General features: G+C 33.5%; 1 protein-coding gene across 1 annotated transcript in view; it reads right to left on the reverse strand.

The window, feature by feature from the left end:
• Positions 1-5,175: 5,175 nt before the first annotated feature.
• Ufd1 (ubiquitin fusion-degradation 1-like) overlaps positions 5,176-16,647 on the reverse strand; it is a 42,409-nt gene continuing 30,937 nt past the window's right edge. Inside the window, exon 6 of the mRNA XM_072526048.1 lies at positions 5,176-5,339. Within this exon, the coding sequence (XP_072382149.1) occupies positions 5,253-5,339 (87 nt within the window). The 3' untranslated portion in view covers positions 5,176-5,252. The remainder of the gene's footprint in view (positions 5,340-16,647) is intronic.

The raw sequence follows: 16,647 nt of genomic DNA on the forward strand, positions 1-16,647 counted from the left end.
ATTCATCCCAAACAATCAATTCACATTGCTGCAAAACTTTTGTCATTGCAGAGTTCTTCGAAATGTTGCAGGTTGGAGTTTCGTTGCTTTGCATGTTTAATGGCAATTTTAGTGCTGAATGGGCTGTTCGACCACCGTCAAGCAAAGTTGCTGCGATTCCCGACGAAGCGAGTGCAAGTGCAATTTTATTTTGTGAGCGAATTGTTGCTAATATCAATGAAATCAAAAAAGTTTTTCCTGTACCATCAGGTGCATCTAAGAAGTAAATCTCTCCTGTTTTATCATTTGTTACTTTCATAAGTATATCAAATACATGCTTCTGTTGTTCATTCAATAGTGGAAGATTTGTTTGAATTAATTCTTTCAAAGTGTTGAGATCATACAGTTTTTCTCGGTGCAACTCTTGGATGGACGCCCCAAACGACGTCATTTGAAAGCATTATTTTGTTATATTGTTGGATATTTGACAAAAAGTGTATGGAATCTGGTCCTATTCCTGAAACCAAAGAATACAATGGCTCTGGTGGTGGATCCAATGATATCAATTTCACTTTCTCATCTGCGCAACACAATCCATTGGCTTCATTTTTGTATTTCAATGCCTTACAATGAGAGCAAACCAAGTTCATAGATCCAATAATAACACATTGGTAATTACTGTAGTCAATTGACAAATCGTAATTGAAAGCAGCTCTTGCGATATTATTAGTTGAATCTCTCGATCTCGCTTCTTGCGTTCGTGATATACGAATTCTTTCACGTTCATTATGGTCGTCACGTTCTTGTGCAGTATGATTAGATCGGTAAGTAGTTTGGTTTGTAGCATTTCGGGTTCTTGTACCTAAATTACTTCGTCTTATAGGAGGCATATCGAATATAATTTTAATCACAGGTATTAAAACACTTTGCACAAAACACGATATAAAACAATCAACCAAAAATAAATCGAAGAAAACTGGAGAATTTGTTTCGTTTAGTAAGTTGACAAAAGAAAACTAAGTAGATAAGTTAACAGAAAATTGAAGAAAAATAACACGTGTGTGTACACCAATGTACACCGGCAATGTGACAGGTTGTTGTTGTCTGTGAAATCTCCACTTTGTCCGTGAAAGAGAATATAATCAAAGAGGATATAGCACTACGTTTTAGTTTTTTTTTTTATTTTTTTTTAATTTGATATGACTTGGAGTCAAGTCCTTTAAGCCAAAACAATGTTGTATGTGTATACAGTATATTAAATTAATAATAAATTAATTATTAAAGATAATAAACACTTTTTAACGCGGTTTGTTTGACAGATGCAACGTGACGTGAAAACTGATGCAATTTATGTCGCGTTCCGAAACTAAAACAAAAGAAAGAATAATGCGAGGCCAATCAAATCTATAGCTCTTACATTTTTTGACTTTTCAATTTGGTCGGGTTCACGATATTATCACTTTTGTGTGAACGCATTAGATCCTCCAACGCAAACACGCACACATACATTTGATTGAATTTGAACTTTGTGCAGCAAAAATAAAGCGCAAATTGACTCTTCGACGTTAGGAACACACCTATATTATTATTTAGACAACAGTGAGTGCTTGTAATTTAATATAAACTTTATTGAATAGCAATAAAGTTTAAATTGACTCTACATTTAGTTAGAAAATATTTGTATGGGAAAAAGAAAAGGGCTGTTTTAGGGTTTTCCCAGAAATTATTCGAATTTTTCTCGCCGTAGAAACCATCCTTAGACTCCAAGGAACATTTTAATTTTCGATTGTGATATTCGGCAGATATTCATTGTTGTTTGTTTAATAATAACTTTTTTTAACTTTGTTAATTGAACTAATTTTTGGTCAAGTATGTAATGAACTTTGCACAGCGTTCAGTTAATTTGAAGTTGTCAAATACATAAGTTGTAAAACGAACGTTTTTTTTTATTTCATACCGTACATTTGTGTGTTTTTTATTGGCACTGGTTTTAACAACCAGCTGGCCAGTCGATAAACCGTATATTTAGTTTACCCTTTAAAATATTATTTATATTATTATCTCTTTCAGGTACAATTTGTTATTTGATTATATTAATTATTCTTTATATATTATGTATATATGTCGTATTTTTAGTGTTTACAGCGGGATATAATTACTTTTTCGTATTGTTTTTGTCTTATTTTATTTTCGTCCTCATCACTTTATATCTTTCACGTTATCTCTCTTACCTAATTTTCTATCCATTCTCGTATTTAGTAGGTTTCCCTATATCTTCAAAAATAGGGTGATGCCCAAAAGTTTCTTAGTACCCTTATTTGTGTAACCGTGTTGCCAATGATCGGAGCATTTTCCATCATCCATTAAGTACACTTCTCCACAGCCTAACAGTGGCATTTATTAAGCTACATTTTTAATCAATGTGCATGTTGTATTCCTACGTTTGAGTCAATTTGACTCCTACACTTTTTATACTCGCGCAGTTAGTGAATTTAGTGTACATCAAATGATTTTTTAATAGCTACCCAATGACAACCCCTTTAATTTTGATTGAATAAATCATAGTTTATTAAAAATGTATTGCACTTTTTTAGATTATGTTTAAATCATCCGAATAACTAAGTCATAATTGTATAGTAGTTTTAATATTATTGAGTCCGGCCCTGATCTCACCGCCATATTGGTATGATCGTTAACCACACATTCTGATGCCGTTTTTAATATACACGTTAATATGCTTATAGATTCTCCATAGATTCTAACTCGATGATTTTTTATAAATATCGTTCATCTATAAAAAGGCATGCTTGGAAAAAATTCAATTATAATATTAAATCTTCTCTGGGTAAGCTATAGTATATTTAATATTTAACCAATATCCAGTCTCTTGTTATGATTTCAAATTTGACTTCTTTTATTCATACATAACGTCCATCGCACAAGTTTATTTTAAACTTACAATTCGTCCAATATGCAGTTAGTATATTTAATATAATTGAACTAATTTGTTTAATAATAATTATATTCAGTTTTAAACATTTTAAAGTCTATGAAGTTAATTAATACAAGGTTAATTTGTTCTGGTTTTTTTTGTCCACCTTTTTGGGTGAAGAATTCTGTGCAAATGGTCGACCACAAAGTATTAACTGCAGCTGTTATTTAGAACCTAATAGCCACCTGAAGTTATCTAGAACATGAAAGTATCTAGATTCAACTAAGTACATCTACATCTAACCACTATGTCCTGTCCTGTCCATCTACTTGAAGACATCATCTGAAGCCATACTTTAAGTATCATTTAAAAATCTTTATGTACAACTTATATACAAGATTTGTTTTGTTTAATTTTAATTTAATATGAAAATTTTCAGTTTTATTTATTTATGTACAATAAATATCATTAGTTAATATCTTAGTTTATTTGTCCTAGCCAAACTCATTTTTCATATTTACTTCTAAGACGTTCTCACACCTGACAGACTGAGCTAAACGAGATCTAACAATTGACTTTCAAAGAAAGTTGTGAGTTTTATTGTTCTACATCGGCTCCCAACTTTTGGACGTAGTTATATTGTCACCCACTGTTTCTGATGGGTCGTGCAATGGTTACATAATTTTATTATTCTTTTTATTTACTATTTAAATTTTCGTTTCAAAAATAATATTTAAGAATTACATAAACCCGCTGGTAGTTAATATCCTTGTTATAGATTTTATTAAAATTTAAAAAGTTTATATGTTGTACAACCGATTGCCCTCGTCGCGTAAATGAACTCTTCCAACTGTTTACAGCGCATCTTTCCTATGAAGCTTATTTTGTGTCGCTACTTCCGTGACGTGGCGACTCTTCCCTCAGCATTTTACTATAAAGAAAAAGTAATACAACGCCAATACAGAAGGTTGGTATCTAGCAGTACCATCTATGGGCATTCACTTTAGTCTCTTATTGTTGTATTTTATTAATATTTATGGTATATAACTATGTAGACATTCATAATATTGTGACTAATTCCTACTCGTGAACGTTATGTGTTCGCGAATTAACATTTTTTTACATTAATAATTACTCGTTACGCATAAATATACAGAAAATGCTTTAAGAGTTTTCCACTCTTCTATTGATTGGTCTCTTTTGAAGCTTTAGTATTTTTATATCACATGTATGTGTCCTTCCCTTCGTTGACGACATGTTTTACTTCTTTTGTAAACTAGATTAAAACAGATGACAGCAATAATGCTAAAGAACTTTTGTACATCTTTTAATAATAATTTGAGGTAAAAAAGAAATAAATTAGACTTACAATCAGTTTAATTTTACTACCTAAGACGACCGGTTTCGCTTTCTAAAATTTGCAAAGCATCATCAGGTCAGTGGTACAAAGTAAATTAAATGCTGAAATTATAAAAAGCCCATATTAGGGTCTTATAAGGATATAGATCAAAAAAAGGTTTTAGTAATTATGCCAATATTACATGTCTGTGTTTATTAATATGCATAAATTGCTTTAGCAGACAGAGTAACAACCCACAAATTGGTAAGAGAAAAAAATCTGTTGAATTATAATAAATTAGAAATAAACAAAATACTACTTACATTCCGGTACAAGAGTTTTTATATAGTGATTGGTGATTCATAGTTCAAACTATCCCGTATTACTGATAATGAGTGATCTTCGGTCAATGTTGTAACTGTCTAACAACTTAGGAGGAAGTTTCTTGAGGGGAGGGATGTTAACAGATGATATAGGAGTAAGGTATATGTTATTGTTTGTTGAAAGAAATGTGATGTTTTATATTATTTAAATTATTAAAGTTATTTATATTTATTAAAGAGTAACATTTTGAAATGTGTGTTAAATTATTGAAAATTTTATAAAGAAAGAGGACAGTTATATGACAATGAATGAAAGTACTTGTACTATTTTATGGGTGTGCAATTTCTTTGAGTTGTAATTAGTAAACAGAACACAATTAACAGTACAAAACAAACATAAAACTTTAAAAAAGGGGGCTTATAGGCACTACATTACTTGCTAGGAGAGGAATTGGGTTTTTTTGTTGTCTACTAGTATTTTAAGAGGTAAATTTGACAAGCTAATGTAGGTTAAAGTGTGACAGTTCTTCTTTTATTTCTAAAGTTAACTAGTTTTTGAAGCTAACAGACCTTAGTAGTTAAACAATTAAATGAATGACACATTCATGATTTGAATAATTTATTTATTAAAATAAAACCAAAACAAAATATAAATATCACAGCAATTCCTCTATTGGTTTTATGTTCTTGATTTTAAACTAAATCCTGCTCCACTAAATGCTTTGAACTCGCTGTCCTCTGTATTATCATTAGATTTCTGCTTGATCTAAAAAGAGACAAGATAATGATAGTCGTATGCAATTCGTGGCTACATAAAATAAATAAATTTTCCTTTATTAATATATCTATTAATTACAGAATTTATCAACAAAACGTGTGGAGCTTAGAATATCACTTAAAAAAATTTAATTGTGGGGTGTGGTCAATAATATCATAGCGAGCTTTTTATAAAAAAAAGTTTCAGAGCCCTGAAGGCTTCATCTTTACAAAGAATAGATCCGATAAATATGAAAATTTTCTTTTTTTTAATTAAATATTCCTATACCGGCTGGATTCGAAATTATTTACTTTTTCTTCTTTTTGAATCAAAAAATTATGCGACGGTAGGTTGATTTCAGCTATTATTAACGAATGGTATACTCGGTTCGATGATCCCAGTCCCAACTGTCTAGTAAATTTAGTAATTATTTGTTGCTACGTTCGTTACATTTGACTGACTGGCAGTGGCTGAAAATTAATATACAATCAAGCATGCGTGCTCATAGCAAATATTTAACCACAAAATATTCATATGCAGATTATTAACAAAATAAAACTGCATTAATTAAAACAAAATTTACTTTTCAAATTTTATAGTCGTATAGTACCTATGAAAAATGAGACATAATTGTCCGATTAGAAAAAAAAATTACAATTAAAATACAAAAATTTGATTATTATGTAGATACTCTATTGTAATGTCTTATAGTGAACAATATTTTTAGTTTTTACATATGGAGAGAAAACAAATAGCGCCGATGGTTTGCGAATCTCGAGCACGCTACGTACAACTACCCGTGCGAAAAACACGGTTATTCCTTAAGATTCGCGCACCGGGAACTGGACACACTTAAATAAAAAGCAAAGTCAGTTTGTATTAGTAGGATTATTGGAGCACATCCTCGCCTTTGAACTTTCCTATGATTCTAGTATCTATTATTTATAAATGTTTCTCAGATGTTGTAGAATGATTATCTCAGATCCAACCTTGAGCTGTAAATTGTGTAAATTCAGTTAGATAATTGATTATTTCATTTGGATCAGTGATATGGAATCAATCGATTTAAATGAGTGTATTTGTCCATTAAATTGACTTCCAAAAAGAAAAACTGGAGGATATGTCTTCGGACAGTTGACGTAAAATGACAGGCAAACTTTTATTACAATGTTGCCATACATAAAGGGTAAAATATTAAATTGACTAGTCAGTCATATTAAATATTTCGTTATAAAGGCAAAGAAGAAAAGCAAACTTAAAATTTTTTAAATATTGTAACTATCCTCGAGCACCATTTATAGATTCGGCTCCCGAATTTTCGTCTTCGATAATTTGATTGAAAACTGAAATTAACCCATTCCATTTTGAATTAAGAACGCTTACAATTTTCGACTTTGAAGTCCATCTGTTGCACCGATTAAATCGATTAAGTATCTGAGAGTCTGGTTGTTGGAAGGACTAAGATTGGGAGTACACATCCAAAAGACGGTAGAGAAGGCGAACCAAAATCTGGAGGTGTTGATACGGCTGATGCCAAATATTGGAGGCCCAGGTAGCACCAAAAAAAGGGTGCTAAATGGAGTTTTCCAGTCGGTGGAAACCTACGCTGACCCCGTGTGGTGTAGCGTACTGAACACTGCGAAATACGCTAAGCTGATGGAGACTTCGCAAAGGCGAATGATCCTCAGGGTATCTAGCGCATATAGGACGGTTTCAAATGAGGCTCTATATGTCATTGGAGCGGTGATACCGATCGTTTTGTTGTGCAAAGAGCGAGCGAGGGTGTATGCGAGAAAGATGGATGGAAATGTAGATGAGAATGAGAGAGAACGAACGATAGTAGAGTGACAAAGAGAATGGGCGAATGATAGCGGAAAGGCAAGATGGACGAAGGAGCTTATTCCCGATCTGAGGCCGTGGTGGGAATGTAAGTTCAGGAAACTAGACTACTTCCTGACACAGTTTCTGACCGGACATGGCACTTTTGGCACCTTCACAAATATAGGCAAATCTGCCTCGGCAGACTGTACTGGTTGTGGGGTACCGGACGCTCCCGCCCACATTTTTAACTGCCAGAAACGGGCAGATAAGAGGGGAGATTTCGACAGGCGAATGGGTTTCGGGCTGGTTGAAAGAAACATGGTAAACATAATGTTGAGAGGAAAGAAAGAATGGAGAGAAGTACACTGTCTGATTTCTGAGGTGATCAAGAAATATGAGCAGAAGGACAGAGGAGGAAATTGAACCAGGGATCTGAAATTTATGGTTATTATTTCTGTGGTATAGTCGACACGTAATTTCGTGAGAAAATTTACAGGAACCAGAGGAGTAAAATACTACTAAAATGGCAACACTGTTAGAGTTACCACTACTTTATTGAACAGTAGCGTAGATATCTAATTTTTAATTAAATAAAAGTTTTTATTTTTATTTAAGAAAAAGTTTCATTTTCTATAAAGTTTAAATAAAAAATATTGGTGTTGTTAACTTCTGTGATATATCTAGGAAGTGATAACACTAATCGACTCGGCTAAATAGAACTTATTGTAAAATAACAATACCTATAAAAAATTGTTAATAAAAGTAATTATCACATACAATTAAATAAATTTTTTATGTACAAGTATTTTAGTATACAAACGTTTTAATAACACAACTGCTCATAAGTTTTAAAACTTATGATCACATTTTATCCCTGATAACTTAGTTATTGTAATAAAAAAAAAAAGAATTAATTTTTTAAATTATATACAGCGTATTCTATTAACAACTTTGGTTTGACACCGTGTGAGAGAAGACTTAGTATCTCAATAATTTAAAAATGGGTAATAGGTCTAAAACTTTTATGAACATCTTTTTTATATATCTAGCAGGTATTTTATAATAACCTAACCTGTACTTTGATTATTTTAAATTAAATTATGTTGTATGTTTTTGTTCTATCATGAAGTCTATTTGTACTCTATTTTCAAAGATATATAAGCAAAACGAGGATTTGTACAATTACAATAAAAATAAAGGTTTCAACTAACACCTAGTTGGAAATAAGAACTTAATAATCTACTTATAATCACTGTTATCACTAGTATCAGTTGTATCTTCTATATTTATAGTTCATTTGGTTAATGCTGGTAAATATTTAACATAGTCATTTTCCACTGCGATTACATGTTTGATTACACTTTTCCAGTTGGTTGCTGTGATCTTTGTGACTTCTCTTCTAATTAACTGGAGAGCAGTAGACAAAAATTTAGGAGCCACGTTTCTTCTTCTTCTATTACCTTTAAGTTGTGTCCATATTAACTCTATTGGGTTCAATTTACAATAGTAAGGAGGAAGTAATTGTAATACTGGGCATACCAAGCACGGTATGCCCATTACTGCGAGTACAGTTATCAACAACATATTCCTTCTGGTACTGTCTACTGTCAACAACCTCCAACAATTCCCTTTTACTATATGATGCTTCAAAGTACAAATCTTTCTCAAACAAATTCTTGAATTTGTAATTTGTTTCAAGTAATATTTGGAATTTTCTCATTAATCTTGAATAATATGATACGTTGTCCATGATAATCACACTATATTTAGGTAATCTCGGAAGAAGAGGTTCCTTTAATATTTTTTTGTAGGTATTAATAATACATCATCGATCCATCTATTTTCTCCACCGCAGTGTAAAATTATAATTCTCTGTCCTGTCATGTAGGTAAGATGTTTCTCCTATAGTCTTGTAGCAGATTGCTTTGGACACTCTGATAAACATGTTTCTACAATTGCTTCTGATTTAGACAATTTAGAACACAATTCTTCATAAACATGTTTCAGCATATGTTTGGATGGTATCATCAGAGAGGTATTGAAAATGTCGCTTACATTTTACTACACGGCTTTGTAAAGATATTCCAATTGATTAGAGGGTTCCGCTGGCTCTTCAGCTGCAGAAGTTAGTTTTATAAAAACTAACTTCTGTTTTTTTCTTCAAAAAAAAACATTAAACGTTTACATCTATGGTTCCTGAGTTGAACTTTTTTTATACTTCATTTCCATCATATTGATAGCTGAAAGCATTATAATTGACGCTCGAACTTCTTGTGCGATATATATGTATATATATATATATATATATATATATATATATATATATATATATATATATATATACATATATATATATATATATATATATATATATATATATATATATATATATATACATATATATATATATATATATATATATATATATATATATATATATATATATATATATATATATATATATATATATATCACAAATTGAACCCTCCTATCCTCATGATAATCTAGATTCACGTCTTTATTTTTTTTACAGATATTAATAATAAATCGTCGATGCATCTATTTTCTACACCGCAGTGTAAAATTATAATTCTGTCCTTTATTGGGCGGTAATGAATTAGAACACTTTTTGTTATTATTCGTCCAACTTTTTTCACGGTGTCATGAATACCATACCAGGTTTCATCCAAATAAACAATATTTCGTTTAAAAATAAAGTTTAAAATAATATAAAATATTATACCTGCCTACCCAATTGTAAACCACTGGACGGTAGAAACGAAATTTATTGGGATAAACTACTTTATGGTTTCGGTTGCTCAGGCAAAAATTGTTATCTTACGCAAAGAATGCATTGATGATAACTTTATCTGAGCGACTGTACATATTTTACCAGGCTCATCTAAATGTAAATATCGATGAGAATATTAAAAGTTTGTATTATTATACATCTTAGTCATTGATAATTTTGCAGTTAATAACTACTCCTGGTAGAGTACTTTTATTTTATTTTTTATTGTCGGCTTTTATTACAGATAAATATATTTTTACACAGTCTCACCGAAATACGAGGCGACTATACTAAGGCAGAACCAGATATGTCTAAATAATTAATTATTCAGGAAACCAATTTTAAAGTTTGTAAGGTCATTGTAATTTTGATTTGGTTTATTTTACTATTTTGTTAGGAAGACAATGTGTGTAAGAAATATACTTTTAAGAATTTTGTAATTTTTTATTATTATTTTTACTAGAATTTCAATAATTAGGACATATCGGCCTTTGCCTCCCTAAATTTTGGAGAAAATTTACGACATATCGGTTTATACCTTCGTAGGTTTATTATTACAACCTATCTACTTTGCTTTTATACTGTGAGAAACTGCCTACGATATTGATTGATTGTGTGAAATTAAAAATAAAACATGTTACAATAAATTTTTCAATATTTTATTTATAAAAAAATAATAATAAAGAACAAATTAGTCGTCTTCCTTATGTTACAATACATTTTTCAATATTTTATTTATAAAAAAATAATAATAAAAAAAAACACATTAGTCTTCTTCCTCATTATCAAGAAGCTCTGGCACGTTGATGCTGTCGTTGAGACTCAAATAAAAATTATGACAGTCGGGGTGAATTATCGGCAGAAGACTTAGTATGTCCTTCTTTTTTAGGGGGTTAATGGGTAGTGGGCCGTCGTAACATTTTGTCAAAAAAGGGGTAGGCCGCTTGCCACGTCTTGATCGCCGTAAGTCGAGTGTTCGAAAATTGTCATCATCAAGTAGTGAGGTTTTAAATTGAACAAGGCCGAAAGTTTTCTCGTACCTTAACCATTTAATTTCGAGCCAGTTCACTTTATTTCCATCTGTATCAATATTTCTGCGAATAAAATGCTCCTGAACAATGGTAGAAAAGGACATAAAGTCGTTTTGGGTCATTTCATGAACCTCGAATGGTTTTTTAACTCTCATTGTACGGACAAACTGATACCAGTCCCTAGGCACCATAATCGGGATCTGGGTGGTTTTTTAGCTCTTTCGATACGAGCATGATCCACGTCACATTCAAGATGCGTATGTCCAGGCAACAAGAACTTCTGATCTATGCAGTTGACGTGATTGCTTTTGCTGACAAACATTGAAAACATGCAACACATATTGACGTTTCTATTTTGTCCACCGCATGTATCTGAATAGGTAACAACGTGAGTAACATTATCGGGCAAACTTTCAAGTTTTTTGAGAACACAAGAAGCAATATCCTCGGATCCCCTTTTCCCTACTGCTTCGTGCCACATGTAGCAGTGAGTGGCACCTCCACTTGAGACACAGTCTCTAATGGTTAAATTATATGTTGATAGAAGACGTTTATAAAAGGAGACATTGGCTGTCAATGAAGGCGTGTCCAGGACTTCCTGTAAGTCAAACACTAAAACCCTCATTAATGAATCTTGCTTAGCCTTTTCTTTGTCCATGTCTTTGGATTTGTATGCTACATCAGCCATATCTTTGTGTTTATTATGTTCCATGGTCAATCGATTTTTCTCATCTGGATCCAAGGTACACTTTATTTACATAATATATGCATCGCAGGTTTTGCACGTATCAACATGCGGTTGTTTGAATGCGTACCCTGTTGACTTAACACTTCTCTAAAGAGATCATATGAGGCTGCATTTTGATGTTCTTTTTTAAATTCATTATAGAGTATACGAATATTTAAGTGGCTCTGAAGATACTTCTTCTGGGAATCTCTTCGAGAATAATGACTATCATACTTGGGATATTTTTCTATATGTTCTAGCATACACTTGCGGTCGTCAACTTTTTTGTTTGTTGGCTCATGGCGACCTCTGTGATCGTCAATTGATACAACTGGTACCGTAGAGTGTTTCAATTTTTCAACTAAATAGTCAATTTTAAATTTCGTTACCCCATAAACGGACTGAAACATTTTTTTACAAATTAATTGAGAATGCTCATCTATTTTTAAATTATATGCAGCAGTAACTTGTCGATCGTGTGTGAAACCTGTTTTACTACGACCTATTCTTTCACAACTTTTCTTAGAAACAGTTATGCCTCCAATCAAAATTTGGTTTTGTTCCCTTTTTGAACATTCGTAAAACTTATCATGAAAAGTCTTTTGTTGTTCTTGACTAATTTTGTCAACGCACATTTTATTGCAACATTTGTCAATCATCTTAAATTCTTTCGCTGGAATAACTTTACCTTTTCTAGTCTTTGTCTCTTTACCATGATCGCGTAATTCTTTCTGTTGTTTTCGTGTATTCTATTTTCTCTTCTTTCGTTTCTGAATATTTTCTACTGGACAGTCAATATTTTCTACATCTTCAATTTGCGCATTTTCAATACTCGAAAAAGAAGAATTCTCTTCTGGCAATGGGACATAGTCTTTATCTATCATAGAGTTATCTGATGAGAAATCGCATAGCATGTCTTCAATGCTGTTAACGTATGAAGTCGTTGTTTCTTTGAAGATCGGAATAAAACAACTATCACTGTGTTCAGAAATTATATCATTAAAATTCTCACATCTACGTGATGTGGTCGGATCTTCATCAGATACGTTGTTATTAATAATCTGCTCATATAAGACAGGTATAGTCGGCTCTATTTCGTTCGTATGATCAGTTCTCGCTATTGTATTAGCATCCAGTTCACTTCGATCTAGAATAAAAAGAAATACTATTATTTTAGACAATCGAGAATAGATACATCAAAATAGCTAATTTGATCGCCCCTGTAGGTAAAACTAAACTATCTATCGATAATATTAATACAGTGGATACCTATATAAATAACCAAGATTTCACTTGAATTCATTTTAACGTACAGAAATAAAATAATTATTTGTGAAAAAAGGATTTCGGAAATTCATTTAATTACAAGTACAACTAAACGACAGAAATTGTAAACATGTTAAAAATAACTTACCTGTTAAACACATAGAAAGCATTTTTGATGCTCTACTGTTTGTGTACATTGTTAATTATGATTTTCAAAACGAAATCACCAGTAGTTTCAACAGTAAAGTTGAAACCGAATGGTAATAACTACGCGCGTCACAAACGGTCGCTTGTCTGCTACTGGCGGAGACGGGGAACGCGGCGCCTTGAGAGGCCTATAAAGTAGTTGCCATAACCCAATAAGTCAGACTTATCGGTATTCGCCCTGTGATTGATGCTTACTCAAAAGCTGCCAAAGATCGATACGCTCACATATTGGGTTATGCCATCGACCAATTTCACAGATAAGGACATGTCGGATTATTACTTTTTATGATCCTAAAATTTAGAATATTAATGTACATATAGGGTTTTGCCGCTGTATTATGTGTTAAAAACCCGATATATTGGCATAAAAATCGAAGATTCGACTTTTTTTACATATCTGGTTCTGCCTTAGTACCACAGATTTATTAGTTTATGGCTTAAAGGTTGAAATATTTTCTGATTTACGGTAATAGGTATGGTTATTTATAAGTCTTTAGTTTTTTATTTTAGTTGTTCATCGTGTGGCAAGACCACCTCTCTGGAACGGTGGTTCAGGTTTTAGCCGGAACACGGTTAATTTGGCACTACCCTGGGGTCTTCTAGCTTAGTATCCTACTAGGCCGAAAGATGCCAGGGTGTCTTGGTCCGAGACGTTAGATGTCCAAAAAAGATTTCCCCCACCGTTGCCTGCCAGAATTCAATGGATACCTTCTTAGGCTCTTACTGGAATCTGGCAATACGACAATTAAAAAAAAAAGTTTCACAATTTGTTGGGATACTTCGATTTAGAATTGAATTCAGAATAAATGTTCTTTTCGCCGATTGATTAAAAAAACCAGGAATTGATGTAACCGTTGCAAAAAATATCCTACAATTTCTAATAATAATCTAATTAATAATAATAATAATCTCCTGTTGGAGTTTTTGTCAGTTCTTCTATCAGGGTATCCTTAGCACCGATACCCAGAGGGTAGCAGGGATACTTGCCGTGGAACAAAAAATGACACCTGGCAGTAGTTATAAAATGCAAACCCATGAAAATGGTGAATAATGATTTATGTTTAAGGTCGCTGCCTGGGGATCGCCGGGGCACGTCTGGGGCCGGCGCTGGACGTGACAGCATGCGGGACGTCGGTGGCAGGGTGTTGAGGAGGCGGGCCCCTGTCATACAATCAGCTACAGCCCAACGACAACAAGAACCACAAGCGAGCCAAACAACAGCAGGAGCTCTACTCGCTGAAGGTGCTGCGCTGGAACATCAGCCAACGCTCACTCAAGCGGGACGACCGAGGCAGCGCATGAAATGGACTGTGTCTATAAATGAAAACATTTTGCGATTCTATTACAAGGTGACGAACCTCGGTCAAGAAACGATCGGCTAACGACAACATCTGTATGCCGAATTTTGCAGGGAGTACCCAGAGATTCAAGGATCTGAACAGAAAATAGAAAATCAATACCGGGTAATTATAAGAACTAATCTTATCCTAGAGACTAGAGGCGATACCATCAGAAGCGAAGTCAAACGGGAGATTCATAACCCAGAGCTAGTTGTAGATCAAATCCCTAATGAAATCCGCAATGAGCAGGCTCCTGAACCTCTCATACCAGAAACTCAACCTGTTAATACGCAGCAGGACAATAACGAGTTGCATGATAACCTGGTAAGTGAAATGGCACGTGCCGTACAAGAGTTTAATGGGACGAACCCTCTTAGCAGACCACCGCTACCAAAAATAAACTCTTATAAGAAATTAGGTGCGCTGTTACAAATTGTGAACACTGAAGTCCTACCCAATTACATCGTAGAAGCTCATAAATTGGAATATTTGGATACGCTGATTTACTGTGCAGCAACAACAATTGCTAATGTAATGGGCATTAAGATCAGAGCAAGACGGGGTACAAATATCGAAAGGAATGATAGCAGAATTGCACCTTGGGAAAAACGGCTACCATGAAAAATTGAATCATTGCGTAGGGACATTGGACAAATAACGGAATACATCCGAGGAATAAGAAGTCGAAAAATCATCAAGAGAGCTGAAGAGATATTGCGGAACACTCTAAGACACTCACAACATGATCCAGAAAATAACACACCGCAACAATGCCTGGACACATTAAAACAAAAACTTTCCGTTTATTCAGGCCGCCTAAGGAGATACAAAGTAAGTAACAACCGAAAATGAGACAATATACTTTTTGAGCATGCAGAGAAGGCGTTTTATAGGAAACTTATTGCCACTACAGAAAATGAAAATAAATCATACCCAAGCCAAGAAGAAATTCAGGAGTTCTGGGGACATCAACTTTCAACGCCAGCTACTCATAACACCAATGCTGGATCGATTGAAGACCCAACGAACAACTGTCAACATTACAATAATATTCCTTACGAATCCTTCACTACCGAAGAAGTCTCAAATACTATCAAAGAGCTTCATAACTGGAAATCTCCTGGACCAGACGGAGTTCAGAACTTCTGGTTAAAGAAGTTTTGGAGCGTTCATGAGTGTTTGTCAGTATTGATTAATCATGTTACTCTAATCAGCAGGAAACACCATTATTTCTTACATAGGGAACCACTTACCTAATACCAAAGGATCAAAATAACACCCAAGATCCAGCCAAGTACCGCCCAATTACTTGTCTTCCAACTTTGTACAAATTAGTCACATCCTGTGTAGCCCGGCGTATTTACCAACACTGTGATCTAAACAATATCATAGAGCCTCAACAGAAAGGATGCGCTAAGGGCTCCATGGGCTGTAAAGAACAACTTATTATCGACTCAGTAATTTCTAACCAGGCATACACCAAAAAAAGGAACCTTTTTACTGCCTTCGTTAACTACCAGAAGGCCTTTGATTCAGTGCCGCATGAATGGCTTGTAGATATATTGAAAATATATAAAGTCGATGATAATCTAGTGACCTTTTTAAAGAATATAATGGCAGAGTGGAAGACTAAAATTCACCTTCAAATACTTGGTGAAACCAATATCGAAACTGAAGATATCCCAATTAACCGGGGCCTTTTCCAGGCGGACTCGTTGAGTCCACTTTGGTTCTGTTTAGCGATGAACCCACTATCTCAGCTACTGAACTCCAATGACTCAGGATTTAGCATCAAAAATAACAATACTGTCGTGGCGAAGCTTAATCATCTGTTGTACATGGATGATTTGAAATTAATAGCTTCCACTCGAAACCACCTAGATCAGATGTTAAAAACTGTAGAAACGTTCTCAAATGATATCAGTATGAATTTTGGACTAGACAAGTGCCGTATACTAAATATAGTCAGAGGAAAGGTTCAGCCCGGAGGTTTCGATATGCAAGATGGCCAAAACATCGAGGCAATGGGTGAAAATGATATGTACAAATATCTCGGAGTAAAACAAGCGCGGAAAATTAACCACAAACAAATGAAAACTGAACTAACTTCGGAGTTCGTGCGAAGAGTAAGACA

This window comes from Diabrotica undecimpunctata, chromosome 3 (genome assembly GCF_040954645.1).
Source record: "Diabrotica undecimpunctata isolate CICGRU chromosome 3, icDiaUnde3, whole genome shotgun sequence".
In the NCBI taxonomy this organism is placed as follows: Eukaryota; Metazoa; Arthropoda; class Insecta; order Coleoptera; family Chrysomelidae; genus Diabrotica; species Diabrotica undecimpunctata.